This window comes from Carassius carassius, chromosome 2 (assembly GCF_963082965.1).
Source record: "Carassius carassius chromosome 2, fCarCar2.1, whole genome shotgun sequence".
Lineage (NCBI taxonomy): Eukaryota > Metazoa > Chordata > Actinopteri > Cypriniformes > Cyprinidae > Carassius > Carassius carassius.
Window position 1 is genome coordinate 21,135,779 of NC_081756.1, and position 27,893 is coordinate 21,163,671.

General features: G+C 38.7%; 2 protein-coding genes and 1 pseudogene across 6 annotated transcripts; all 3 read left to right on the forward strand.

Moving 5' to 3' along the window:
* The first annotated feature begins 154 nt into the window (after window positions 1-154).
* Window positions 155-1,620, forward strand: LOC132098725 (leukotriene B4 receptor 1-like; annotated as a pseudogene).
* Window positions 1,621-2,575: 955 nt separating this feature from the next.
* On the forward strand, window positions 2,576-4,851 carry LOC132097453 (leukotriene B4 receptor 1-like). Its single transcript, XM_059503171.1, has one exon. It carries the CDS (start codon window positions 2,703-2,705, stop codon window positions 3,753-3,755), a length of 1,053 nt encoding a protein of 350 aa, XP_059359154.1. The 5' UTR covers window positions 2,576-2,702; the 3' UTR covers window positions 3,756-4,851.
* A 3,759-nt stretch (window positions 4,852-8,610) lies between these two features.
* LOC132106413 (epithelial splicing regulatory protein 2-like) lies at window positions 8,611-27,568 on the forward strand. Of its 5 annotated transcripts, XM_059512101.1 has the most exons (16): window positions 8,611-9,100; window positions 9,616-9,744; window positions 16,557-16,670; window positions 16,993-17,107; window positions 17,851-17,946; window positions 18,073-18,127; window positions 18,377-18,487; window positions 18,773-18,905; window positions 19,368-19,410; window positions 19,801-20,102; window positions 20,494-20,730; window positions 20,812-21,010; window positions 21,580-21,778; window positions 23,859-24,036; window positions 25,692-25,793; window positions 26,299-26,428. In XM_059512101.1, exons 1-15 carry the CDS (start codon window positions 8,969-8,971, stop codon window positions 25,776-25,778), a joined length of 2,130 nt encoding a protein of 709 aa, XP_059368084.1. In that variant the 5' UTR covers window positions 8,611-8,968; the 3' UTR covers window positions 25,779-25,793; window positions 26,299-26,428. The 5 variants fall into 5 exon arrangements, with proteins under 5 accessions (XP_059368084.1, XP_059368076.1, XP_059368091.1 ...); XM_059512093.1 differs by lacking the exon at window positions 25,692-25,793 and having other exon boundaries at window positions 20,554-20,730; window positions 26,299-27,568; XM_059512108.1 differs by lacking the exons at window positions 25,692-25,793; window positions 26,299-26,428 and adding an exon at window positions 24,295-24,982.
* Window positions 27,569-27,893: the final 325 nt, after the last annotated feature.

Here is a 27,893-nt window from a genome sequence, read left to right on the forward strand (position 1 = left end):
TTTAAACTCTCAATCAGCATTACAATGTGCATGGAATGTGTGGCTGCTTTCATAAATGTCTAAACACCTATCAGCAAAACGTTTCAACAAAAGATATGTCTATATTATGGGAAATTTAAGTTTGGAATAAATACGCAACTTTCCACAGGAAGAAATGCGGTTGTCACGGTATGTATGAATTATGACCAGCAGATGGCGCTACTGTCACATTCACCTGGCCACACACTTTTCTGCATCTGTCTGTTGTTGAGATGTCTTCTCTGTTTCCTGGAAATCTTCTTGACGTGCGCGTAACAAATGTTTGTCTGACTTCAGATTTTCTTTAAAAAAATTTAATTAAAATAAAAAAAAAACTTTGGGTATTTGATCATCAAATAGTCACTTCTTAAAACATGTCATTTATGGGCCTACGTCACTCGAAATACTAATAGTGAGTGTAGTTCAGCACTTAACAGTAAATCTTTAATATTCCATATTTTTATACAACCTGAAGTTTCAAAATATATTATTTATCCCTTAACTGTATGAATTGTAGTCTAACAGAAAAATATGTTGTTACAAAAAAAGTTTTATTTTATCACGTTTGTGTCTGCAGATTTCAGTTATAAATAAAGGCTGTTTTTTAAAAATGAGTTTTTCTCCTGCTCTGGATCAGAAATCTCAAATTAAATAGTACTTACAAACACTAAACTTTTCATTTATATTCCTGTCTATATTCTGAAAGTTTTTACAGAGGGGATTGTTCATATATTTGTCTGATTTATTTAACATTTTATTCAATAATAATAATAATGTTTTAATTATATGGCAGGCATTCTAAATAAACAGAAGAGAACTTGGTAATTCAGATTCAGTGATTCGAATAACAAACTAGAAGTGTTGCTTTTGTAAACTGCATCATAAGGAACTGAAAAGCAGCACGTTTCAGTCAGAAATCAGACTCACTAAAACCAGAGACAAAGATGAACAGGTCCTCTCTCTATAGTGACTGAAACAGTACTGGACAGTGGGTCTTCTGCAGGGAACACGGCAGCCTGTGTGATCTTGGGATCATCCTGAAGCATGCAGTGCTTCTAATCCTCCACCTGGCAGCCGCTGATCTTCGGGTGCTGATCACTCTGCCGCTGTGGATCTACTCGCTGGCCTGTTCATCATCACCACCATGAGGGTGGAGCGCTTCCTGGCTGTCAGATACCCCTTAAAGATGCTTTATTGGCAAAATGGGATATCCATGTCCAGAATACTGCCAGTGACCTGGATCCTGTCATTCATTTTGGGGATTCCAGTCATCCTTACCCAGTATCTAGATGATGATGATGTTGATGATGATGGAGCTAAACATTGCTTGTACCGGGAGTACAACTCTCTGTATTTTGAAGTCTTTTGTATGTGTTTGGAGACTCTGCCTGCTTTCATTATTCCATTTCTCACACTTGCGATCTGCTTCTGTCAAAAGTTGCCATCCAGCCTCGAAAGTTGCGCTTTAGGACCAAGAAATTGTTCTTCCTCATTTGTGGAGTAGTCGAGGTCTTTATTTTGTGTTGGTTACCACATCACACCCTCAGTGTCATAGGGGTGGTGTTTCTTCTAGTAGGACAATCAGATGAACACTCAAATTAATTAGCATTTATCAGTAGTACTGTTCCACACATCCCCCATGACGCGTTAAACATGAACGCGTTGCAGCAGTAGCATAACATATGCAGTAGCATTTACAAATAACAGTGTATCTAAAAGTATGAGTTGTTTACAATACAACCGGAGCACATCCTGCTTAGGTGAGGGGCAGGATGTTTAGACTCACACTAGAGGTGGTTTAGCCAATCACAACACACTGGGCTAGCTAACCAATCAGAGCCCAAAAGCAGGGAATGATTTGTGTGTTTCTCAGAAAAGGAACGGAGAGTTGTGAAATAAAGGCAAATTATGTGTAAATATATATATATATATATATATATATATATATATATATATATATATATATATATATATATTTTTTTTTTAAATAAGCATTAAAACATGACAGACTGCACCCCATAAACACAATCAAGCCTAGAAAAAAACAGCCAACCACCCCTTTAAATACCATAATATTTCTATTTTATATTAGTCAAAGAGTTTATTATGCCATGTATCTATTTTATTGAACAGAATTATTAAATATCAAACTTTTGAGGCTAAATGTATTGAATTGACAAAACCTTTTGATGTTTTATGATGATACATGTTTAAATGCCCTATAATTGAACTTTCAGTGCTGCAACTTTGCAGATAGTATGCTCAAACAGCAACATTACAAACTAACTAACGTTAAAAAAGTGAAATCGCAATCAACCACCCCTTTAAAAAATATATCAAATCAAATATTCAGCTTGAGCCTTTCTGTGCTCCAGTGCTGTATATCTGAAGGGTTCTGTGCTGTTAAGATGGGGCTAGTTAAAATGCACAGTGAGGTAAACTGACTAACCAGAACAGAAACTGTAATTGCATCCATTCTAATGTCAAAGTTGTGATGCTCCTCCAATGTTAACGTGCATTATTTTTGGTTGTGTTTTTAGCAGACAATCACTTCAGATGTTTTTCTTTTCTGTACTGGAGAGTTCTGTTTTTCAACAAACGGGAAGTGAGTTTTGCTGAGGCAAACTGCTTTTCTAATTCAGTGTTTAGATGTATAGCAGACTCGAGTGGACAGAGAGGGAATCATGAATGCTACAGCTTATTTTCAGGCAGATGAGGAGACTGACCTGGGCTTGGTGGGGGCCGCTGTGATCCTGGGGGTGTGTTTCCTGGTGGGAACACCTGGGAATCTGCTGGTGGTGTGGACCATCCTGAAGCACGTGAAACAGCGTTCACATACAGTGCTTCTCATCCTCCACCTGGCAGTCGCAGATCTTCTGGTGTTGATCACTCTGCCGCTGTGGATCTACTCGCTGGCCTGTTCCTGGGTGTTTGGAGAGGCAGCCTGCAAAGCCATGGTGTACATCATCAACGTCTGCATGTACAGCAGCGTCTTCATCATCACCACCATGAGTGTGGAGCGCTTCCTGGCTGTCAGATACCCCTTCGCCTCAGTCCTCTGGAGAAGGAGACAAGCACTGAACAAGGTACTTCTAATGATATGGATGGCTTCATTTCTCCTCAGTATTCCTGTCATTGTAACTCACACTTTGGGAGAAGATTATGGAGAAAATCAATGTCTGTTCAGGGAATATGAGACTGTAGCCCAGGAGGCTGTTTTGCTTATTTTAGAATCTCTTGTAGGCTTTGTCATCCCTTTTTTCACTCTGTTGGTCTGTTATGGCTGCCTCTTCAGTCGCATAGCGCAGATGAACTTCAAGTCCAAGCGTAAGTCGACGTTTCTCATCTGCAGTGTGGTGGTGATGTTCGCTCTCTGCTGGATTCCTCATCATGTGGGGAACCTTCTTTCCCTCATCTCGCTCGCTCTCAAGCATTCAGACCCCAGCATGGCGAATAGTTGGGAGGACGCCTGCACCACAATGACCTTTATAGCAGGAGCCCTGACATTCATCAGTAGCTCAGTCAATCCAGTGCTTTACGTGTTTGCAGCACGTACCTTCCGCAGCTCGCTTCGGGAAACTGGAATACAAAAGCTCTTCCAGCATTTGTCCAGTGCAGCATCAGGTGAAGGGAATAAAGAGTTATCATTTGTGTCCAAAAGACAGAGTTCACACAACACCAACTCACATTGTCTCACAGACTCAAAGGTGCCTGTAGATGTGGCTATGGAATCATGAATCAATACTTCAGACTGACTCTGTAAGAAGCTTTAAAACCATTTGAACTGTTATTTCTCAAAAAACGAGTGCTTGAAGTTTTTAATGTAATTTTGTATTTCAGAATTGTATTTTACATTTAGTCATTTTCATTTACATTTACATTTAATCATTTAACAGATGCTTTTATCCAAAGCGACTTACAAATGAGGACAATTGAGGAAATCAAAATCAACAAGGCGGCAATGATATGCAAGTGCTATAAGAAGTCTCAGTTAGCTTAAAGCAGTACACGTAAGGTTTTTGGGGATTTTTAATTATATAATAAATAAAAGGAAAATACAATAAAAAAAGAATAGATCAAGGTACTGTTAGAGGCCTTTTTTCCTTTTGTTAATTGTATAATAAATAAAAAGAAAACAGAATACAAAAAGATTAGAGAAGCTAGTATTAGTTTCTTTTTTTAATTAAGAAAACAAGCAATTAGTAAATGAAGAGTGCAAGTCTAAAATGGACAGTTTTTTTAAAGAATATAATTAGAATGGAGAGTGCTAGAGTTAGAGGGTCAAATAAAGTTGCAAGAGATGTGTTTTAAGCCGATTCTTGAAGATGGCTAAGGACTCAGCTGCTTGGATTGAGTTGGGCAGGTCATTCCACCAGGAGGGAACATTTCATTTAAAAGTCTGTAAAAGTGACTTTGTGCTTCTTTGCGATGGCACGATCAAACGACATTCACTTGCAGAACACAAGCTTCAAGAGGGCACATATCTGAATACAGTACAATGAGATTGTACAATAATAAATGAGACAATAAAGGAAGTATCTAAGTAAAATATTTGCTTGTTCTTTGTGTTCGGAGTATATTTTGATACTTACTAATATGTTAACTTAAATTGCAACTACATATTCTATGATGAAACCACTTTTATATTTGAAATACAACCAAAATGCATTTATAGCAAATATTTCTGAATATTTCTGAATTCCCATGGTATCTTATGTAATCAGACTGTCTTACATCTTCTTTGCATTTCATCATCTTCCTTTTCCTTGCAGCTTGTGTGTTTGTGAGTCTTGTAATGGTGTGAAAGAGGAAGTGGGCGTTAAACGGAACAGATGTCTGTCTAGAAAAAGATTCCACTGAAGTGTCCTTCTTTTCTGTAATGCTCCTTTCATTTAAAAAATTGAATTGCAGTTATTTTTAAAATCTAAACATACAAATGATCTTGCACAGGGCCACTGTCTAAAGCAGAAGAAAAGCTCACCAGGCTGTTTCTTCTTCTGTGAAATCCTTTTTTGGCAGTTTTCAATTATATACCTTTATTAACTGAATAAAAAAGAAAATAAAAGACAGTGGAATTTATTGAATTTTTAAAATGCTAAATTTTTACCTATGTGAGTAAAACCTGGAATATAATACATAAGATGCAGCGTGCAAATTTTTGCCCTGATTTGCACTCTGGATGAATCAGCTCTAGTTGGCCAAAGTCAGAGCAGTCTGTAGGTTTTGACTGTGGAGTTGACCAATATCACAGTAGGTATAGGATGGGCACAGACTCTTTTTAAGCTTGTGATTACATCCAGTCCATGTTTGAGATGTTAAGCTGATGTTAGAACACATTGTTTTCATTTGTCATGTGTCTCTTAGCAACAAGGCACATGTTTCTGTGTGAGTGTTTCCTGTTTTTCTTTGGAACCATTTACAGAGGTGACACGTGTATGATGAATCTGTTCAGATTTTAAAAGTCGTGTAGTGAATACTAGCCCTTTAAAAGTGGTGAGATGACATTTCTCCTGTCATAACCTGTGGCTTTATTTCTATCTTTCTTGTACAACACAAATTTCATGACTGAAAGAATCAGCTGACCAATGCACAAGATGAAACCAGGGTGAGAGAAGGAGAGAGATGCTTGACTTCCTGAGTCTGGAAGAGGCCATAGAATAGTCACTTAAGCTTGGCTTGCCATGGATTAGTGGGTCCTCAGCACAGTTGACTCTATAGGGTATACGTATGGCCCAAGGATAGGTTTGGGCTCCTAAATTATTTTTAATTTCTTTTTTACATTGCCATTGCTATGCAGTGTTGGGAAGGTTACTTTGGAAATGTAATAGGTTACAGATTACAAGTTACCCTGTTTAAAATGTAATAGTAGTGTAACTTTTTCAATTACTTTATTAAAGTAATGTAACTAATTACTTTTGAGTACTTTTTGATTACTTTTTTTTTTTAATTAAAGAATAATAAATAAAAGCATAAACATCAACTTAAATACAGTTATCTAATAAGCATGTGACGTGTTCTGTGTAATAAACTCCTGAAACATTGGTGTTTTTTTTAACTGCTGTCTCTTTGTATATGATGATAGTTTTCTCAAAATAAGTAAAATGCACATGAAGTGACACAGAGCAGTTCTAGAAATTATGTTTATGTGCTCGTGTACTCCTATATTGAGGCAGCAGAGGTTGAACACACTGCGAGCTTCAGTAGGCCTCTGTGTAGTAAATGAAACCATGTCTTTGCCATTAATTTACAGGAGGGGCGGACTGGGAAAAAAATTCAGACTGGAAAATTCAAACTCATACAAACAAATTCATGGACAAAACTATTTTTTGTATGGACCTGACATAAAAAAGGTTTAAATCTTTAATTTGGGGACATGCTAAATAATTAAAAGTTCTCTCCTGAACTGCACCTTCACTTCCATTTTTCTCTTCAGTTTCTTTATTTTGCCCTGTTATCCATCTCTCTCGTGACTTTAATACTCAAGATTGAACAAAACTATACTTTACAATACAATACTCTACAATACTACAATATCTTTATAGAAAAATCCTAATACTGTACACGAGTCATGTTTTTCCCTTACAAAAATTAACCTTGCTTTTATTAGCCTATATAAAAGTAAAATAACCTTGTTTTGTTTTTGTTTTTTTTTTGCAAATGGATTTGTATTTATTTTTAAATAAATACATTTGTAAAATAATTTTACATTTTTGGTTACCACATTTAAACAATAGTAACCATTTTCTCTGGATTTATAGTTAAATATTAAAATGTTAATCTTCGTAAGGGTTGTGTTGTTGTCTCTCGTAGCTCCCCCTAAACCTATAAAAAAAATCGGAATTTTTTTTAGCTAAATTACTACTATAACATTACAACAGATAATAATGATGTCCTTTATATAGTATTTTGAGTGATGAATGGTGAGCAACGTGCTGCTGCTTGATTAAATAAAATAAAATAAAATAAAAAAGACAAAAAAGCATCTTTACAGATGAAACTGACCTAAAACCCTGAACAGTAGTTCTGCTTCTCTGCTCCAGCTGTGCTCAGCAGCTGTCCACAGTGCACTTTATTCTCTCTCTCTCTCTCTCTCTCTCTCTCTCTCTCTCGCATTGATTACTCGGAGTCTGATCCAAACCGTTTAGCGGAGGCGCGGAGAGCGCGCGAGTCATGACTAACACTTCATTACTTATTAGAGATTTAATGATCATATGGCGGATTCGCAAATGATCGCTTTAGTACATTCGGCAGGCAATTATACAATAATGATATTAAATAGTGGGGCAAAATCGGCTGCCAGGCCACCGGGAATTGTCCCGGTTCTCCCGGTGTCCAGATCCGCACCTGATTTCCAACACGCAGAATGTGCAAGTCTTATTGCATTTTTGGGGCTTTATATTCACATACACTAGTCCATGTCATGTTTTGATTCAAGTGTACTGACCTACTTTTGATTTAGTCATCCAAAATGTGGCATATTCCGTCCGCGTTAGGCATTCTGTTTTTATGACTGGATTCTATGAACCAGACTGTATTTCCGCATCCCGGAAATTATTAGGGCGGAATGTCTCAGAATAGTCAGCGCATTTTGGGAAAGAAATCAGTTAAATCTGTATGTGAATGTGTGTAAATATTCAAATGTAATCCCCTTTGTAATCGTTAAAAATTTCATAAGTAACTGTAATTTAATTACTCATTTTTTCGTAGTAACTGTAACTAATTACAGTTACAATAATTTTGTAATTAAATTACGTAACGCCGTTACATGTAACTAGTTACTCCCCAACACTGTTGCTATGTCATAGTGCCATGTATTTTTTTTTTTTTTTAGCCATTAAAATCTAAACCAGTTACATATAATTGTGTTTTTCATTTAAAAAAGAGCTGAACTGATTTTTTTTTTTTTGGCTATATTAAGAACATCAAAATTGGATATTAATCGCGGCAACTCGGTCAGAGTTTATAATGTTCCTGGCATCGAATCCTAAAAAGATATTTCAGAATTTTTATTAAGGTGCAACGAGTAAGACCCGCCCATAAACGTCACATTAAAGAACTAAAGTGTGATTGGTGGTTTAACGTGCCAGTCAAACTGCCCCTTCATAACTGCATAAACAACTACATGACCAGAATAAACTATCACAACCATTGATATTATTTTTAGCATAATAAATATCAATAGTCTAAAACTTTGTTCGAGGGTGGCAGAAACGAATATCAGCAGTTTCTGAGAGTTTATGGAAGCGCACTGGCCACATCTAAAATAACTTTTATTAGAGCTTATTTCAGGGAGCTTAATCTTGTATGAGTGTATATTTTAAACATATTTGTAGCCTATGTTTGCTTTTCAAAGTTTATTTCTTTCAACGTACGTGCATCTTTTTACATAGGCCTAGATAAACCCGTATATATTAAAATGACAGCGCGTCTGTATAGGTGTGTAGCAGCAGAGCAAGACAAATGAATTTCGGATCTTCTCTCCTACTTCCTAACGCATAATAAACCAATCAGAACGGGTTACATAGGTGCCGTGACAATACGCCCCGCCCTCACCTTTACAAACCAGCCAATCAACGCGCTCCCCTGGGAGCTCGACTCCAAACAGGGAGGCCTATCCAAAACCAGGTAACCAGGAAAAAACGAGACAGCGTGAAATGCTTCAGGGCTTGTTATGGGGTTAGCGTGAGACGAACCAGGGCTTTTTCTGCCTTCTTTACCAGTCAAACCAGTAACTCTGGATAAAGAGCACAAGTAGCCTACTGCAACAGGTAGAGTCTCGCGCCGCACTCTCTCGTGTCCTTCTCCTGAAGTAATCTCCTGTCCTTTCTCGTGTACTTCAATTGAAATTCCATTTCTTTTGTTTGCTTCTCTTGGAGAAAGGTGGAACCCTCGTGTTACTGTCTTATTTGATCTTTGCTCTTAATTGTAGTTTTTACCCTTGTGGTCCCTGATGGCTTCGCACAGTGATACTCTGGTGGTGTTCTTTGGGGCAACAGCTGGTGCAAATGGGGGTAAACTGGGGTCGGATGAAAGGGAATTAATTCTCTTGGTGTGGCAAATTGTGGATCTACATGAGAATAAGGTACGGACCCTTTGACCCTGTTGTGAGGTCTCTAACTTTAAACTACCCTCCCGCAGTCCACCACGTAATGTTCTAGTGTTAGAAACAACCTTGACAGCTGACATTCACTAACAAAGGAGCGCTTTCAGAAAGTTTACATTGTGATTTAGATTACAAGCAGCAGCTGTTTTATTTGATGAACTGTTTGACAGCGTGATTCGAGCATTTATGATGTGGTCTTTTCGAGCCACGAGAGACGAAAGCGTTCCTTGTTTGGTGCATGTCATCGCCTGTAGGTCAGTAACCCTGCCGTGTCTGCTTTGCGTTCACACAAAACACACTGCCTGAGATCTCATCATCATAATCGACATAGTGACTCGGTGTCAAACCCAGTGAGCTGCCTATCTAGACAGCACAGGCGCGTGGAGAACATTGTCTGTGTTCTCGACGCCCAGGTGTGTTAAAGCGCGCGCCGATGAGAAAACCCGCTTGAGATGTGTTGCGAGGCCCGTTGAAATACATGATGTTGTTTACAGGTGGCCGAGCTTAAGCGGACTCTAGTGCAGCCGGACTGTGCGGATCTGTCAGAGCAATGCAAGGAGGAGACCGGGCTCAAGGCGGAGGAGCTGTGCAAGGCCGAGCCGCTGGAGAGCGTCCTGCAGCAGGTGAGAGACCATTCTCAAACCACGCTTTTCTACAGTGTTTGTGTATATTCTGGCCTTTCAGACTGATGCTTAGGAATGTTTTCGTCACTTGGTTCGACATTTTAGTTTGTAGTGTTCTAAAAGAAATCTATCAAAAGCCACATATAAAGCAGTGTCTCCAAACATTTTAGTAGGCTGTGTGTCAGCATAAGGCTTATTGTCAACATGATTGTAGCATTTGTCAGATTTGGGATGATTTTTAAGTGGCTTGCTGTGGTTTGGGTGTGGGAAAGAAGGGGGAGAGTGCAGGCCTGGTCTTGTTGTGGACTGATGTGTTGAGCAGACATCTGGAAGACCAAATGTTTACCTGCGAATGCACCCACCTGAGAACCATAAATGTCAGTGAGTGGAGAGTGAGCAAGAGTGATATGGATAGAGAGGGATGAACAGAATAGTAGAGAGGGGGATTAGGATTAAAAAAGAGTGAGCCAGAGAGATTGTCCCTTTTTTATTTTTATAAATCTGTCCATGTTAGGCTCATTTATCAAGCAGGATATGTATAGTTTTCGTTTTGCAGGTATGTTTTGGCAAAAGAAGGTTGTCGCCAAACGTGTTTCTCAACCATGACGCAGAGAGAATTTGTTTGTACTTGGTAAACCTGTTTGCACCCCCCACTGTTTCATAATGGACACCCTCTCATTACTGTCCCACAGAAAAGTGGTTCTAGTCTAGTTCTTGGACTAGATGTTTGTTGGAATGTATATGTATTACTTTAATAAAAGTAAAAATTAGAACCATTAATCAATGATTAGTCTCATTTATTACATTTTACTTTCTCCCTCTTTTTTTTTTAAATTGCATGCCTTTGTAGCATTCAGGTGGTGGCATGTTATCTTGATTCAGTCATAGCCTATCCCCAGGGGGCTAAATATTAACTAGTGAAATCAATTTCTTCCTGCCAACCTTTCAGAGAGATAAATAGAAATACAGGCGCAATCACACCATTGGTTCAGTTCATAAATTGTAATGCACAAATTACAAACAAAATGATGCAATTTAAGAAAGATACAAATAAAATATTGCTTTAACTTTTCCAGGTACAGTAGATCTATTTAACAGTAGCATTCAAGTAAGAAATTGTATTATCATATGAAAATTTAAAACGGCACATTCTTCACTGTGTGAATTATATTCACCGATTCTTATTAAAACCACAAAAGCAAGCATTTAGCATTTTAGTTCTTTTTCTGGCTTATTGTGCTTAACTCTTCAAGATCAAGCATGCACTTTTTCTCATGCATGTTTCTTTATCAATCATATGTGTCAACTTGAATCAGTCCTTCGCAAATATATTCACATACCACAATGTGGCAGAATCTGTCTCTAAACGCTTTATATTGTCACCACAGTATTTCACATCATAGCGCCCAGTCCTGTAAGGAACAGTGAGGGGTTGGGGGAAGGGCTCTCACTCAGGACCTAGATCTGTTATCTTCAGTGAAAGATTCTTTCAAGACCTGTCCCCTACATACCCTACATACAGAATGGTGACACAACTAACATCTGTTTTCTCACTGTTGTGACTCACTGGTTGATAAAATTGTTCTCGTCATTGTGTCTTGGTTAGGAAACGGGTATTCATCCTATATTACTCACAGAAGTTTTTTTTGTTTTTTACTAATTTACTTTTTTAATTTATTTTTATTTTTTCCTCTCTCTGAGTTTTAGCACCTGGTCTGTGCTGTGTGTATTGAGACATGGTATCCAAAGTGGAATTGCAGGAAAAAAAAAAAACATTTATAGCTGCTGGCACTCACTGGGTGACTCGCTTTGGCTTGGCACCTGCTTTTAGATGCTAACTCTGTGGGAATGGTGTGGTGCTAACAGCTGTGTGTGTGTGTGTGTGTGTGTGTGTGCGAGAGAGAAAAGACTTGAAGCAGAATTAAATTGTTACTGTGAGATCATGAGTGTGTTTGTGGGAGAAAATGATCTTGGGTGTGTTTGAGTGACATGGGGTGTGTTAGAGAAATTGTGTTTTATTCTGTGAGCTCGCAGCAGGCTGCGAGCTCACAGAATAGCGTGACACGCAAGAGCGTGTCAGTACCTGTGAGTGATGAGCAGAGAGATTTTACAGCATTGGATAAAATGAATACAGAATGGAATAATCAAATCCTCAAATCCGGTTGTATGTGATTGTTATTTAAACATCCTGGTAGTTCAGTCGGCACACCCTGTTACCTTATCTAAAGGCACTCTCACTTCAATACATCCCGAACAGACAGATTGAGTTCTACTCAAAAGTAAGTATCACTAGTATGCCCTAATAATTTTAGAGGGCAGAATACTTAAAGTGAAATAAATAAATAAATAAATGAGCAGCACAGTTGTTTTAAATTTTGATGATGATAAATGTTTATTGGGCACCAAATCAGCATATTTAAATGATTTCTAAAGGATCATGCAACACTGAAGACTAGAGTAATGCATGGTAAAAATTCAGCTCTACCATTAGTTAAATCTATTAAAATAGAAAATAGTTATTTTATGTTGTAATAATGTCAATGTTACTATTTTACTGTATTTTTGATCCAATAAATGCCGCCTTGGTGATCATAAGAGACTTCATTCAAAAACCGATCCTTTGTTTGAAATGTAATAATATGTAAGGAATATTTTCTGCTGATTGTCATGCATATCTTTAAGTGAAGCACTGTTCTGTGATCAGCAGTAAATCTCCATCCGAATGCCAGAGGGTGCTTTCATACTAAAAATACAAATATGCTCAGAAGAAGAAATCCGCTATCGCTGCAGCTCAATAAACCGAAGATATAACTGCTTTCATTGATTCAGCGTGACTAATAAACACACGACTACAACAATATATGGTTTATCTGAGTTCTTCTTATTATAGTTTTCATCATAATAAAGCATATCAATAATGAAATGCTAATCGACATAGCCTTTATCACTACTTGGAATACAATTTAATATTATGTGCCTTAATTATTCTGTTTAAGAAGCCACATCATCTCACAGATTTTATTTCAAACACTCATCTGACGTTATGAAGTGAGTTTGGAGTTAAAATGTTATTAAATGTGGTGTTTTCACGTGCTCTCAGATGGAGCAGCATTTACTACACAGAGCCGTAGTTCACAGAGAAGATAAAAAAAAATAAAAAAAAAGTGACGTTACATACAGCCAAGTATGGCGACCCATACTCGGAATTCGTGCTCTGCTTTTAACCCATCCAAAGTGCACACACACAGAGCAGTGACCACACACACCCTATGAACACACACCCAGAGCAGTGGGCAGCCATTTATGCTGCGGTGCCCGGGGAGCAGTTGGGGGTTCGATGCCTTGCTCAAGGGCACCTAAGTCGTGGTATTGAAGGTGGAGAGAGCACTGTACATGCACTCCCCCCACCCACAATTCCTGCCGGCCCGGGACTCGAACTCACAACCTTTCGATTGGGAGTCTGACTCTAACCATTAGGCCACAACTTCCCATTTTCCGTCGGTCTTAGTACATGATGAGTACTTAGGAAAATGAAAAGTTGCAATTTTCTAGGCCGATATGGCTAGGAACTATACTCTTCATTCTGGCGTAATAATCAAGGAACTTTGCTGCTGTAACATGTGTGCAGCAGGCGGAGTGATATTACGCAGCACCTGAAAATAGTCCCCAGCTAGTTTGTGTAGTTGTAGAGTTGCTGGGGACTATTTTTGAAAATGGTAAAAACTCAACTGTTTAACTCAAGGAGAGTTGGAAAATGAGCCTATTTTCAAAAATAGTGGAGTGTTCCTTTAAGAAACGATCTTTCATAGAGGGATTCTGCTGTTCATTTGAATTTTGAAAGACCCTATAGATTGCATCCCTTTTCTATAAGGGGGCAAAAATGGCATTTGGAATTCGGCTTCTTTGTACACATGCACACAGAGCAAACATGACTCAGCGGGACACACAGATTGATTGCCATGCCAAAGATCAAATTTCTCTCTCACTGACAGCTTGGCAGAGGAGTATTTTATTTTATTGTTATTTGTTAATGTTATTTTAATTGAATTTTCATTTCCAGCCAGTGAAATGTTACATTTATATCTAGCTCTTTTTCCCCTGGAGTTTGATCTCCCCCGTCTAATTGTGTGTTGTCACAGGGTGTGTCAGTGTGTTTTAGCAGAATGTTTGTGTAGCAGAAATTAAGTTTTGCACCGTGCAGCACTAGATGCTTATTTGAGATTACTTAAAAGGAGATGTAAAGCTCTTGAATTATACTTTCAGAATTTTCAGGTATTTCCAAAGTTAAGCCTTTAATTACTAACCGAAGCTTTGTATTTGCATGAGGTATGAAGATGGACAGGTTATGTGGAAAAACAGCATGTCGCAGTCCAAGAGTGTGATGGGAATGTAGTTGAATGTGCTGCAGTTCTGCCTTCAGTGTTTTGAGAGCTTTATACTGCTTTTTTCTCAAATTCTTCAAAATTGCCAGCTTGTAGATTAGTCAGGTTATGTATGTTGCACTTAATCTTTTAAACTTTTGTCAGCTTCTGTCTGTCTTGGTTGCTTTTACTTTTGATTTGTCTGGGTAAAGGCTACGTTTGCTTGTTATCAGCGCCGGCCCGAATGATAAGAAAATTAGGCCATAAAGGAGCTATCGGTTTTCTTCAGACTCTGGTCATTCCTGCTCTGTTGTAATTCACTGCAGATTGACTTAAATAATAGAAAAGTTCATGTTTGTTTGATCACATTGAGTTTTTTTCATAATAACTCTTGATCTGAGCTAGTATTAGTTTAATTAGTTAAATCTTGTTTATCATGTTTTATTTGCTGAAAATGTAACATGTAGCTTACATACATGCATAATATAAACTCTGCTTCATTCAGTGCCTGCACTTTTAAGGTATTTTTCAAAATTGAAAATAAAATTAAAATGACTGGGAACATTGAATAAGAAAGTAAAATTTCAGTGTTTCCGATTCAAAATTCCATATTTAATTAAATGTGTTGATCGCTGTTTCTTTGCAATTATTTGTGAAAAATGCTAGCACGGAGTCAAAAAAATGTCTACTTTTTTTTTTTTTTTTTTTTTAATGCAAGAACCGCCCTTCATAACACATTCTTTTTCATGTTCACTTGTATGAGACCTGTTCTCCTTTGCATTTTCTTATTTCCATGTTTGTCACGCTCATGTGAATAACATAAAGCACTCAAATCAGTTGTCGTGTCATAGTTTGTGGCTAGCCTGTACTGCTGTTGGCTGATGCAGAGATGGGTTTACTAAACATCTGTAATAGTTCATTAAAGACAAGGTTTTGCTAATCACAGTAGGGTTGTGCCGATTGACGATAGAATCGTGTATCGACGATAGCAGATGTCTCTGTCGATAGTCAGGACGATAGGCTCAGTGTTCATTCTCCTATTAATGTATTAAATTATAATAATAACTATTATTATTTTTATTAGGCTGCCTGTTAAAATTCGGCTATCAAATTGCCCAGCTATTTCACTTCAGCACCGCATTTCACACACACACACACACACACACACACACACACACACACACACACACACACACACACACACACACAGCACACGCGCAAAGGAGGATTCGAGCCTGTAGTCGGTGATGAAGTTGTTACGCTTTGACTCGTTAAATCCATGAAATGAAAGAGATAGATAACAAGGAGTTGGTGTCCCACACTGGTACAATGGCTGGTACACGGGGACGTTATATATATATATATATATAATTTTTTTTTTTTTTTTTTTTTTTTTGGTGATTCCATAGGTTCTCTCTATATTTGGTTTAAAACACCAAATAGTTATGCTATGACAAGAACAAAGAGTCTCACTCTTGCTCCACCCATGAACGATAATATCGTGTATCATTGATCTGACACCCAACACTAATCACAGGTAAATGTGGGAGCTCCTATAGCTGTGAGTGAGCAGGTGATGTGTTTTTAGAGCAGGACAAACGCTCTTCATTTGTTTTGTCATTTATCTCTCTGGTAATGTGAAATAATTTATCTCAAATGACTGTAACCACCATGGCTCTCTTCCTGTATTTTCACCAATCCAGTCTGACCAGCTGCTTAATCTTCAAAGCAAGAAAGTACACACACACACACACACACACACACACACACACACACACACACACACACACGGAGCAGCATGTGTACATATTACTACATAATGTGGGTGTCCTCTATGCTGCCCTTGACATTGTAGTAGAAAGTTCAGTGGTTTCAGACTATGCTACATTTGCCCATTGTCATATTCATGGCATGTTGACTTGTGTACTGTACGTAAAATGAGTTTTTATTTTAGTTATACTTTATTTGGAAAAATGATTCCCAATGCACACAAACTTCACAGAATACTGAGTGCCCCGTTGGTTACAGTGTTTACTACTTGATTATTTATTTATTTATTTGTAAAAATAATGTAATAGGATTACAGAAGCAAGAAGCTGTCATCTAAAGTATAAGTATGCTTATTTGACACATTTACTTTTTAATTAATTTTCAAATTATTTAAAATTTCGTAAATATTAAATAAAATAAATAAATCTATCATATATGCATGTGCATATATTTATAGGCCATCAACCACCCTGCTCCAAGACATTGCCTTCAGCTGTAAAAAGCAATATCGGTCGAACACTATTTATAACTATTTAATTTATTTATAAAAAAAAAACTCAAAGGTGTTGCTGTAAAGGGAATTGAATCTAATACATGCACCTGTGTGTAATGCTGTGGTGCTTTAGAATAGAAATAATAAAGTTTTTCTCTGTTTTTCACTGTTTCTGTTTCTGTCTCTAGTTTTATCAGTCAGTGTCGGATGAACTGAAGTCTCTGGGCAGAAGCTCCTACACACTTTGTGTGGATGGACCACTGCTTATCCGACAGGTGCTGCACCCTGAGGCTTCCAAAAAGGTAACACACCCCTTCCAAAGTCCAAACACACCAGTCATCCATCCTTGAGTATTTGCATTTAGTCAACCCTTAACTAAGGCTATTGAAAACTGAAAAGGAAAAGCCTGTGGGTGTGTGTGTTCTTCTGACATTTCTAAATTAGCTGTCAGTTTGGGGTAAAATCTGTTTAGCAGCAGCATGTTATAATCTTTACAGGAATGCTGTGCTTCTCCAGAGGACATTTAAAGTGCCCTCAATCCATTCCTCTGCCCTTCCTTTAGGCTCCTCTTAAACATATTTTCTAGTGTGCATCTCCCTCATTTGTCTGTGTGTGTTGTTGTAGAATCTAGTCCTGCCAGAGTGCTTCTACACGTTTGTCGACTTGAAGAAAGAGTTCCACAAATGCTGCCCCAACGCAGGTCCTGTCAAAGATCTCACTCTGACCTCCATGCTGGACTGTATCCTGCATATGCTTTGTGTTTTACCTTGCTATTTGTGTAAGATGGTGGTCCAAAAAAAGTTTTATTTTTTTCCCCAAATACCAGTATTTAAATATCAGGAAAGCTCATAATTTAGCTCAAAAATGTATATGTGGGAGGATTATCTTATAAGGGATTCAGGACCAATCTGACAGCAACTCTGAGCAAGGAAAAGACCAAGACTTTTATCTTAGTGAGGAGGTGGGGCTGACCCCATTGCTAGTTAATTAGTAGTTAATTTTTGTGATTACTTTCATTTCTGGCACTATGGCATTTTTAAACTGCCAGAGATTTTAGTGTGTGTCTAATATTGGTCACAAACACAATCACTACACAATCTAATCTGTAGTGTCTTAATAACACACTATCATGCATTGTGTGCAATGCATTTCTTCTCGCTCTTCACATTTCGTTAAATTTCTCCACTGCTAAAGAAACTGTTAAGTCTCATAAAAAGGTCCTTGTCAGTACTCTAAGCAATTTTGGACCTTAAGAGCTCTTTTAAGGGTTAAAATGCTTTCTGAATTACTTTCTTCTTTGCTAGGGGCTTTTCTTTATTTTTAAGAAGAATTCTCTTAGAAGTTTGTCATTAGGAGCAACTCTTTGCGCTAGTTATTCTCATGAATGCAGGCCCAGGATTATAATACTATTTCAGCATTTTCAGCTGTTTTGGTAGGAATCTGTGCATTCATGTATGCATATAACCTTGACCGTGTTGTCAGATGTGTGTATTCCTGCAGCGGTGGAGCAGGAGGCCGGAACGAGGGAGGTGAAGAACATGGTTCTGCTAATTCTGCACCTCCTGGCTGAGCCTTACAGTGAGTCCCTCAGCTTAATGGATTGATCCGTGCAGTTTATATACTGATACAACCTTACATATTTTGCTTTTGATATGCACAGCTGATCATGTGATCTCATAATAATGGAGTTTTTGTCTCTTGTAGATCACAAATTCTCCACTTCTGAGACCGTAAACTACAAGTTTGAATCCAGAGCATGGTATTTACTCGTATTAAGAGTTTTTTTTTCTGATAAGTTTTGATTGTCTGAGAAGTGAGGAGTTTCCCTTTTACAGCTGTCAAGAATGTTCTTAATTTTAAGAGCTGATGACTTTGACCATAAGTCTTCAAATACACCTGTGTCGTTTCTCATTATAAGACTGTCTGACTATGGTCATCACCCATGAGTGTGCTGATAAGCATGAATGATTTGTAACCTGTGTGTCTGCATGTGGGCATTGGCTTCCAGCAGTAAGACAGAAGCTGTGGACAGCGAGACCGTCATCAGAGCTCGTGGGTTGCCATGGCAGTCATCTGATCAGGACATCGCTCGCTTCTTCAAGGGCCTCAACATTGCCAAGTGAGATTTCAGATCCGCTTAACACTGAAAGGCACACTTGCAATGACATGGTGCATGCACTCAGAAAAGACCCTTAAGTGCACTTTAGCAGTGTAATGCAAAACTTCAAAAAACCTGAAAGGCAAATCTAGCCAAATCTCACATCAGGACTTGCACTAGTGGAGAAGTAGCTTTACGTGGAATGTCCAAGCTGATTTATCATAATGAGAACATTTTAAAGGATGCATACTAAATGTGTTGTTTCTCTGGCTTTGTTTGATTTTTGTGGGTGTGTGTTTGTATCAGAGGTGGCGTTGCACTGTGTTTAAATGCTCAGGGCCGGAGGAACGGGGAAGCTCTGGTGCGCTTCATAAACTCTGAGCACAGAGACATGGCACTCGAACGACATAAACACCACATGGGCAACAGATACATTGAAGTGAGTTCACCTCCTCAAAGCATCCAAACCATGCTTTCTTTATTTTACTCATCTCAAAAAATGCATTGTGCAACAACACTCCCTTTTAATCTGAGACTGTTCTGATTCTTACACTCAACAAATGAAATGTATAATGGGCTTGTGAGAAAGTACACCTTGTCATAATCAACTACTAGTGTTCGAGTTGTCTGATGATGAATTTAGAGAAACCAGTTTCTGGAGAGTTTACTTTGACTGTCTAAAAGCATGCTAAAGCACAGCATATTAAAGAAGCTGCATCTCTGAATTTGTTCCCTTTAAAGAATTGTTGTTGTTAATTTTATATGTAAAATATCATAATCAAATTAAGTAATTAACAAAGTAACCATCTTCACCCATCACTAATTTACACAATTAGTGTAATACAATTATATACAAAGGCATGCAGTCCACTCCAATGACACTGTATTTATTTTGTTTCAGGTGTATAAAGCGACTGGTGAGGAATTTCTGAAGATTGCAGGAGGTGAGTCATTTACATTGTCTTCTGTTGTAATGTGAGCAGACACTTTCCATTTGTAGAGTAAATCTCTATCTGCTATTCCCAGGTGTGTGTGTGTGTGTGTGTGTGTGTGTGTGTCAGTCCCTCATTTTTGAAAGACTCTTTGTGAGTCTCTTCCCCTTGCTGACTCGTGTAGGGCAACTCTCAGAGAAACAGAGTCATTCCCTCAGGGAGAAAGATGGGTCAGCAGCCTCTGAAAAGCCTCACACACAGCAGGTGTAAAAGAACAGCAGCCTGCCGAGATATCATTACAGTGCGTGTGGATGTGTTTGCTGAAAGGTTTTACAGCAGCTGAGAGTCTGTCTGACGTTGTTGCCACGTTTGCCATTTTTAAATGTCCTCATCTTTTGACAGGCACATCCAATGAGGTAGCTCAGTTTCTTTCTAAGGAAAACCAAGTGATAATCCGAATGCGTGGGCTTCCGTTCACTGCTAGTCCTCAGGATGTTCTGGGCTTCCTGGGCCCGGAGAGCCCGGTGACTGATGGGACGGAGGGGCTTCTGTTTGTGAAGTACCCAGATGGACGTCCCACAGGCGATGCGTTTGTTCTCTTTGCCTGCGAGGAATATGCCCAGAATGCCCTGAAGAAGCACAAACAGATCCTGGGCAAGAGATACATTGAGCTGTTTCGCAGTACTGCAGCGGAGGTCCAACAGGTACAGATGATTTGTATTTAACGCTCCGAGACCAAAGCACTGATATTCATCATTTAGAATTTTTTTTTTCTTCACCCTTTTACATTTTCTTTAGGAAGCCATTAGTTTTAAAATCCATTCTATGGTTGCATTTGGGTATAATAGGGCAGAAGTTTTGCAAAACTGCAATGCTAGAGATTTAGGGTTGCTAAATTTCAGCACTATGTTTTGATGTACTAAGAGAAAGTTTTGAATTCACAACAATTTAGCACTTTGTTTAAAAAAAAAAAAAAAAAAGTAATATATAAACAGAGCAAAAAAAAAGAAAAAGCTGACTTGGTGTACGTTTGAATATAACCAACATCTTGTTCTTCATTGTTTTCTTGACCTCGTTTTTGTATCTTCGAACTAGGTTTTGAATCGCTACATGTCCACTCCATTGATCTCCACGCTTCCTCCTCCTCCGCCTCAGATGGTGTCTGTACCTGTGTTAGCCTCGTCACCCTTCATCACCACCGGCAGCACGCGAGACTGCATCAGGCTGAGAGGTCTGCCGTACACTGCCGCCATCGAGGACATCCTGGAGTTTATGGGAGAACACACCATCGATATCAAACCACATGGAGTGCACATGGTCCTGAACCAACAGGTGACAGAGGAACTTGAAATTAGAATCATTAGGTGTTTCTAGCATGACCCTTTGACCTTTTTTTTTGGTTTGTCTTTTTAGGGTCGACCCTCTGGTGATGCCTTCATTCAGATGAAGTCAGCTGACCGTGCGTTTATGGTGGCTCAGAAGTGCCACAAGAAGATGATGAAGGACCGTTATGTAGAGGTGTTCCAGTGCTCCACTGAGGAAATGAGCTTTGTGCTGATGGGGGGCACGCTTAACCGCAGCGGCCTCTCGCCGCCTCCGTGCAAACTGCCCTGTAAGAGACTGTCTGCTACTTTATGGAGCTTTCTTTTTGTCAAATGCTTGTTGGAAACCACATAAGATGAACTGCACTGTTAATTTGGGTTAGCATTTGGCGTGAGCCAGCAGCTGTAATCTCCTCCTGTTCAAGAGATGCTGATCTGTGTGCAGTGTTCCAGCCTGTGCTCTTCTGCTCCTATCAGCTGGACCATTTGAGATTAGATTTCAGTTTATCTATCTACAAGAAAGTGGTGTGATCACCTCTGTCACAGATCTAAAGGTGCAACATTTAGGCATTTTAGAAAGAGCAAGCCCAAAAGCGGCACAAAAGGAAGGGTTGTTTATTCTGTAATTTGATTTGGTTGTTTGACCTTGGCTTGAGAATGGGCCGTATGTGCTCACACTACATCAGAAAACACAGAAGTTGTCTCTGTGCCAGTTAAGCTAAGTATACATGACATTCACACACTCCTGCAAGGTCAGCTGTGTGTGTGTGTGTGTGTGTGTGTGTGTGAGAGAGCGAGATTTAGCATGTCCACATGGTGAAAGTTTCTTTTTAATAAAGTCCTGTCATGTCTTTCTCAGGTCTCTCTCCACCAACATATGCTGCATTTCCTGCGCCTCCAGCTATGCTTCCCAGTGAGGCAGCGTTCTATCAGCCCCCCCTGCTGGCCACTCCAAGAACTCCACAGTCCCCAGCACACAGCCCTGCACCTGCTTTCGCCTACTACTCTCCCCAGCTTTACATGAACATGAACATGAACTACACCACGTACTACCCCAGGTACAAGAAGACAAATATCTGTGCAAAGATTTACCTCGTTCTAAATTGACCTCATTTTTACATGCCACTTTCTTAAATGCTTATGTTGTCTGTGGCACATAGTGGGGTTAAATTTAGCTGTGCAATTTATTTATTAAACATTAGCATATTTATCATTACCGTAAAAAAAAGATAAACACCAATGTTCAGTATTTAAATGTGTTGGTAATAATATTAGTAATATTAATTGTAATCACAAACACTGTTTTTTCAGCAAGTTAAAATTTCAGTCTATTTAAAAGAAAATGCTGCTATTTTGAACTTTATATTCATCAAAGAATCCTGTGGAAAAGTAGCAGCTATTTCCACAACTCTTTTTAATATTGATAATAATAAATGTTCCTTGATCAACAAATCAGCATAGAATGATTTCTGAAGGATGGTTTCTGAAGTAATGATGCTGAAAGTTTTGCTTTATCAACTTTACAAAATGTTAATTATAAAATATTAATTTTAAATTGTAATACAGGTGCATCATGGAAAAGTTCATTTATTGCAGGAATTGAACTCAAATTGTGAAACTCATGTATTAAATAAATTAAGTGCACACAGACTGAAGTAGTTTAAGTCTTTGGTTCTTTTAATTGTGATGATTTTGGCTCAGATTAAACAAAAACCCACCAATTCACGATCTGAACAAATTAGAACACTTTAAGACCAATTAAAAAAAAAACATTTAGTGTATTGTTGACCTTCTGGAAAGTATGTTCATTTGCTGTACATGTACTCAATACTTGGTAGGGGCTCCTTTTGCTTTAATTACTGCCTCAATTCGGCGTGGCATGGAGGTGATCAGTTTGTGGCACTGCTGAGGTGGTCTGGAAGCCCAGGTTTCTTTGACAGTGGCCTTCAGCTCATCTGCATTTTTGGTCACTTGTTTCTCATTTTCCTCTTGACAATAGCCCATAGATTCTCTATGGGGTTCAGGTCTGGTGAGTTTGCTGGCCAGTCAAGCACACCAACACCATGGTCATTTAACCAACTTTTGGTGCTTTTGGCAGTGTGGGCAGCAGAAGGAAGCATGAAGTGCTCCAAGATTTCTTGGTTAACGTGTGCCTCAGGAGTGGCTGAACAAGAGGAATACGACAACTGTAGCCAAATTCCTTGACACTTCTGTGTGTGTTGGCTCTTGAGGCCTTGACCGAAGCCTCAGTCCATTCCTTGTAAAGTTCATTCAAATTCTTGAATTGATTTCGCTTGACAATCCTCATAAGGATGTGGTTCTCTCGGGTTGGTTGTGCATCTTTTTCTTCCACACTTTTTTCGTTCCTCTTAACTTTCTGTTAACATGCTTGGATACAGCACTCTGTAACAGCCAGCTTATTTGCAATGGATTTTTGTGACTTACACTCCTTGTGAAGGGTGTCAATGATTGTCTTCTGGACAACTGTCAGATCAGCAGTCTTCCCCATGATTGTGTAGCCTAGTGAACCAAACTGAGAGACCATTTTGAAGGATCAGGAAACCTTTGCAGGTGTTTTGAGTTGATTAGCTGATTGGCATGTCACCATATTCTAATTAGTTGAGATCGTGAATTGGTGGGTTTTTGTCAAATGTGAACCAAAATCATCACAATTAAAAGAACCTATCTAAAATTAAGAAGACTTAAACTACAGTCTGTGTGCATTTAATTAATTTAATACATGAGTTCAACAATTTGAGTTTGAGTGAGAATTACTGAAATAGATGAACTTCTCCACGAAATTCTAATTTACTGAGATGCACCTGTATATCTTGCAATATAACTGTAATGATTTTTTTTTTTTTTTATATCAAATCCGTGCTTCCTTGGTGAGCATGAGAGTTGTTTCAAGAACATTAAAAAGATTTTGCAATCCCAAACTTTTGAATGGTTGTTTGCTTCATAAGTCTCATTAAAACATAAGTCAATCAAATGTATTACAATTGCTTCAAATGTAGCTCCTCCATTCAGAATGTATAATCCATGTTATAATGATTTGTTAATGCATCTGTTTTCGATTATGGAAAAACCTTTTTTTTTTTTTCTCTCAAACTTGTCTTGTCTCTCTCTGTTGATTAGTCCACCGGTCTCTCCCTCCACGCTGAGTTATTTTGCGGCCCCGCCGGGTTCAGTAGCAGTGGCCACCCAGCACGCCCCTTCCATCCTTCCCCCTCAGCCCGGAGCACTGGTGCGAATGCAGGGTGTGCCATACAACGCGGGGGTCAAAGACGTCCTCAACTTCTTTCAGGGATATCAGGTGACTCCTCATTTCCACTACTCACTCACTCACTCACTCACTCACTCACTCACTCACTCACTCACTCACTCACTCACTCACTCAAGTTCTCGAGTTCAAAAACAAGTAAAAAAAAAAAAAAGGGAATCCTAAGCAGCATACCTCTCACCTGAGACTTTATCAGGAACCTGGTGCTCTTGGTTAAGCAGCACACATCTTAAAAATTTTCTTTCTTGTTTTTTATGCTGAATCATTATGCACATTTTGTCCTCTCATTAGCTGACACCCGAATAGATGGAGACATCAGATGATGGTATGACACCAGCACTCCGAGGAGGAGGAAAATGGGTTGAGTTAAATGGAAATGAGTGATGCTTTGTTTTGGGCACGGGTCTATGTGTGCTTTCTCTCTCAAAATATATACATATATAGCCATGGAGATTTTCTAGATATTCTAGTTTATTCTCTGTGTGGTGGGGTTGGTAAAACTGTGTTCAGCATGCAGCGTCCCTGGCCTCTCGTGTGACTCTGAGCTGTGTGTCTAACACTGTTCACCAAGCGTAGCACAGTGGCGCGTGTGTAAAATGCCAAGTTCAGGTTTGACTCCTTGCTGAACCGCTGAAATGGATCTAGCTCTGTCCACCCTCCAAGTGTGCTTTTAACCTCTGATCCAAAATGCACACCATGGGCCTCTGTGTGCGGGAAGTGTTTCTTTTTTGGCAGGTGGTCTGCACCCCCTCCTTCTTTCCATATCTATAGTGCATTCACGCTTGGACATCTTATGTGCAACCCAGTATGATGCAAATGTTTTATTTCTGTTGTACAGTGTATTGGGGTGGTGTGTTTGGACATACACTGGTGCACCTCTTCGCTTATAACACACTGCACTTCAGATCTGTTTAAAGAGCCTTTTAAATGAACTACATTTAGTAAACTCAATACTCTTCCCTTCATTTACCTGTAGATTTTACATAATTAAATTATGAATCTTTGATTTTTATGAATCATGTTTTTTTTTGCACTTAAAAATTAAGATTTCTTTCAAATGTTTTTCTTTCGAACTTCCTATTCATAAAGAATCCTGAAAAAGTGAAAAATAAATAATAATTTCATCATTAAAAGGGTTTCCTATAAAAACTCTTAATGAATTCACACTTTTGAGTGGTAGTGAATCACACACACACACACACACACACACACACACACACACACACACACTAAATTGTTAAAAATGGTTATGTTCACCAAGTGTGCATTTATTTGATCAAAATACAGTATAAACAGTAATATTGTGGAATTGAAATGACTCTTTTCTATTGTAAAATGCAATGTATTTCTGTGATGGCAAAGCTTCATTTTCAACATCATTACTCAAGTCTTTCTGTGTCACATACTTCTTGAAAAATTATTCTTATATTCTGATTTGGTGCTCAAGAAACTCATTTCTTATCAATGTGTAAAACAGTTGTGCCCCCCCCCCCCCCCCCAGGATTCTTTAATAAATAGAAAGTTTAAAAGAACAGTTTTTTTAAAAAGCATATCTTTTTACACCCCTAGTAGAAATGCATACTGCTGTAGTGTCACCTGTACATGTATGAACATGGTTTAGAGAAGTGCTGATTGTTGTGAGTGTAACGTGAGGCCTGTGGCACTGACTGTGGCTCATTGTGCTGTAGTACTCTCCTGAAGAATACAGCAGCTTGCTTGGAGTGAGTGATCAGGGCCGGAGTCTGATTCAGCCTAAAGAGTGGCTTTGTCTGTAGGGCGAGCCGCTCCAGGTAAGCTCCCATGATGCCCCATGACCTGAACCCGTCGCCTGTGCATGGGTAATACTCTTACTCTTCCCCTCATTTCCACTGCTCTGGGGCGACCTCCGATCAGAAGTGGAATCCCTGATACTCTCTTCTGTTTCCATATCTTTTGTAAATCTCCACTCTCTGCTTTTTGCATAATCAATCCCAGAATGCTTTATTGATCTAGTGCTGCTGTTTTCAAATGTTATAATGCTTTTTCTCTCCAATCTGACTAATTGGTTTGGGCTTTGAATGTCTTTGTTCGGGTAGCGTCATCATTCTGAATGTATTGCAATCTCCTGCCTTTAAAATGGTTTCCTAGGTATAAGCTCTTTCATTTTCAGGTGACTTGATTGATTTGATTAATCCAAACTCAAATGCTCTTTCTCTCTCTAGTGATATAGTTCAGTGTGCATGCATGATCTTGACCTTTGTTTTTATTTTTACCACTGGAATATAATTTTTAATTTCACTTTTGTTTTTGGTGTAGCTCCAGGCAGACTCTGTGCTCATGCTGTATAACTGGAGTGGTCAGCGCAGCGGAGAGGCACTGGTGTCCTTCCCCAGTGAGAAAGCAGCCAGACAGGCTGTAGCCGAATGCTCCAATCTACCCCTCTCCGGCCACCCCATCCGCCTGGCCTGCTGCGAGTGACCACACACGGACCGCTGCACTTCACCTGTCTCAGCCCTTTCTCCCTCATTACCTGTCTTTTGGCTCTTCACACCGTTGTCTGAAGACTGTTGTCTACACAAAGTAGAAGGGGACCTGACACAGAAGCACTGTGTGTTTTTATATACACGCGTTTAACCATCTTAGTAGCACTGCCTCGCTGGTGTGTGTGTGTGTGTGTGTGTGTGTGTGTGTGTGAGAAAAAATTGAGATCAGTGGCATGCATGCATGCTAAACTCTTCCTGTGTCATTTTATGTCAAGATCTCTTCTGTCCTAATTCAAGACTTAAAGTAAACTTATAACATTGCAAGTCATCAGTTTATGGAACGAGCGGTCTTCCTGTTATAAACACAGCTGGCCAGTCCAGTTAGGCTCGAGTCCTTGCCTTGCACTTGACAACCAAAATGCAATGCAATACTTATTTGCCGTTATGGATAAAGGAATGTTTTGAAATACGGTGAGATTGCAAGAAGCCAAATACATGCTTTAAAAAACTATAAGACTGTTATGCAGCACATAGGATTAAAAAAAGGGCTTGATGCTTTTTCCCCAGTGTACCTCTGCAATGTTTGGACTGACAGTCTTTTTTTTCCTTATTTAATGAGGATCAGACCAAGTATGTACTCCATAGACTTGCATGAACTGATTTTTAGTCTTAATCCATTCGAAAAGTTATTTTTATTTAAAGTAAAAAAGTTGTTTGTGTAACCTACATTCATAAATGCTCGTTCCTTAGATGAATTGAATCGATAGAGGTGTGTATTCTTTTGCCTGCGTTCAGACCTGTTGAGAGATGCGCAGACTGAACTGTGCCGAGGTCTTACCTTGTTTTTGGACTTTAGAGTGTTTTGGACTTGTGGTCTATGTCTGTTCTTTTCTCTTTTGCTGCTTGAATCATGAGCATCATTTTTTTTTTTTCTAGACTACATTACTTACAGACTACATTACCTACAGTGCAATTCAAGGCTGAACAAAACGTCACACCTCTCTAGTGAAAGAAAGGGCATTTTCCCCTCAAATGTATGACATGTATGTGTATAAAATGTGACTCTTATATGTTATAAATAAATTGATATTTCTTTGACATCATGTCAAAGTGGTGACATGATTATTATTATAATTTTTTTCGGACCAGCTTGGACGTGTTATTGAAGATTAGAGCAATGGTCTTCAACTTTTTTTGACTCCAAGATTCCCCATTGTCCACAACAATTTTATGACTTTTCATGTTTTTCATCATTTCCTGGATAAGGTTAAAAAAATGCATGCAATACACTTTATACACTATTAAAAATAATATTTTTACATCTTGACATAATGTTAATTAAAAATGCCCTTGGAGTTTAATTTGCAGGTTTACAAATCACACTTTTAAAATAAGACAACTACATGTATCCAGGTTGTTCAAGATGTG

What these genes read in the sequence shown, in the direction of transcription:
- LOC132097453 (XM_059503171.1), top strand. Translation starts at nt 2,703, where the DNA reads ATGAATGCTACAGCTTATTTTCAGGCAGATGAGGAGACTGACCTGGGC.
- LOC132106413 (XM_059512074.1), top strand. Translation starts at nt 8,969, where the DNA reads ATGGCTTCGCACAGTGATACTCTGGTGGTGTTCTTTGGGGCAACAGCT. An exon ending in CCTCCTGGCTGAGCCTTACA is followed by an intron (nt 17,947 to 18,072) that starts GTGAGTCCCTCA and finishes TGTCTCTTGTAG; the next exon opens with ATCACAAATTCTCCACTTCT. An exon ending in TGGGCAACAGATACATTGAA is followed by an intron (nt 18,906 to 19,367) that starts GTGAGTTCACCT and finishes ATTTTGTTTCAG; the next exon opens with GTGTATAAAGCGACTGGTGA.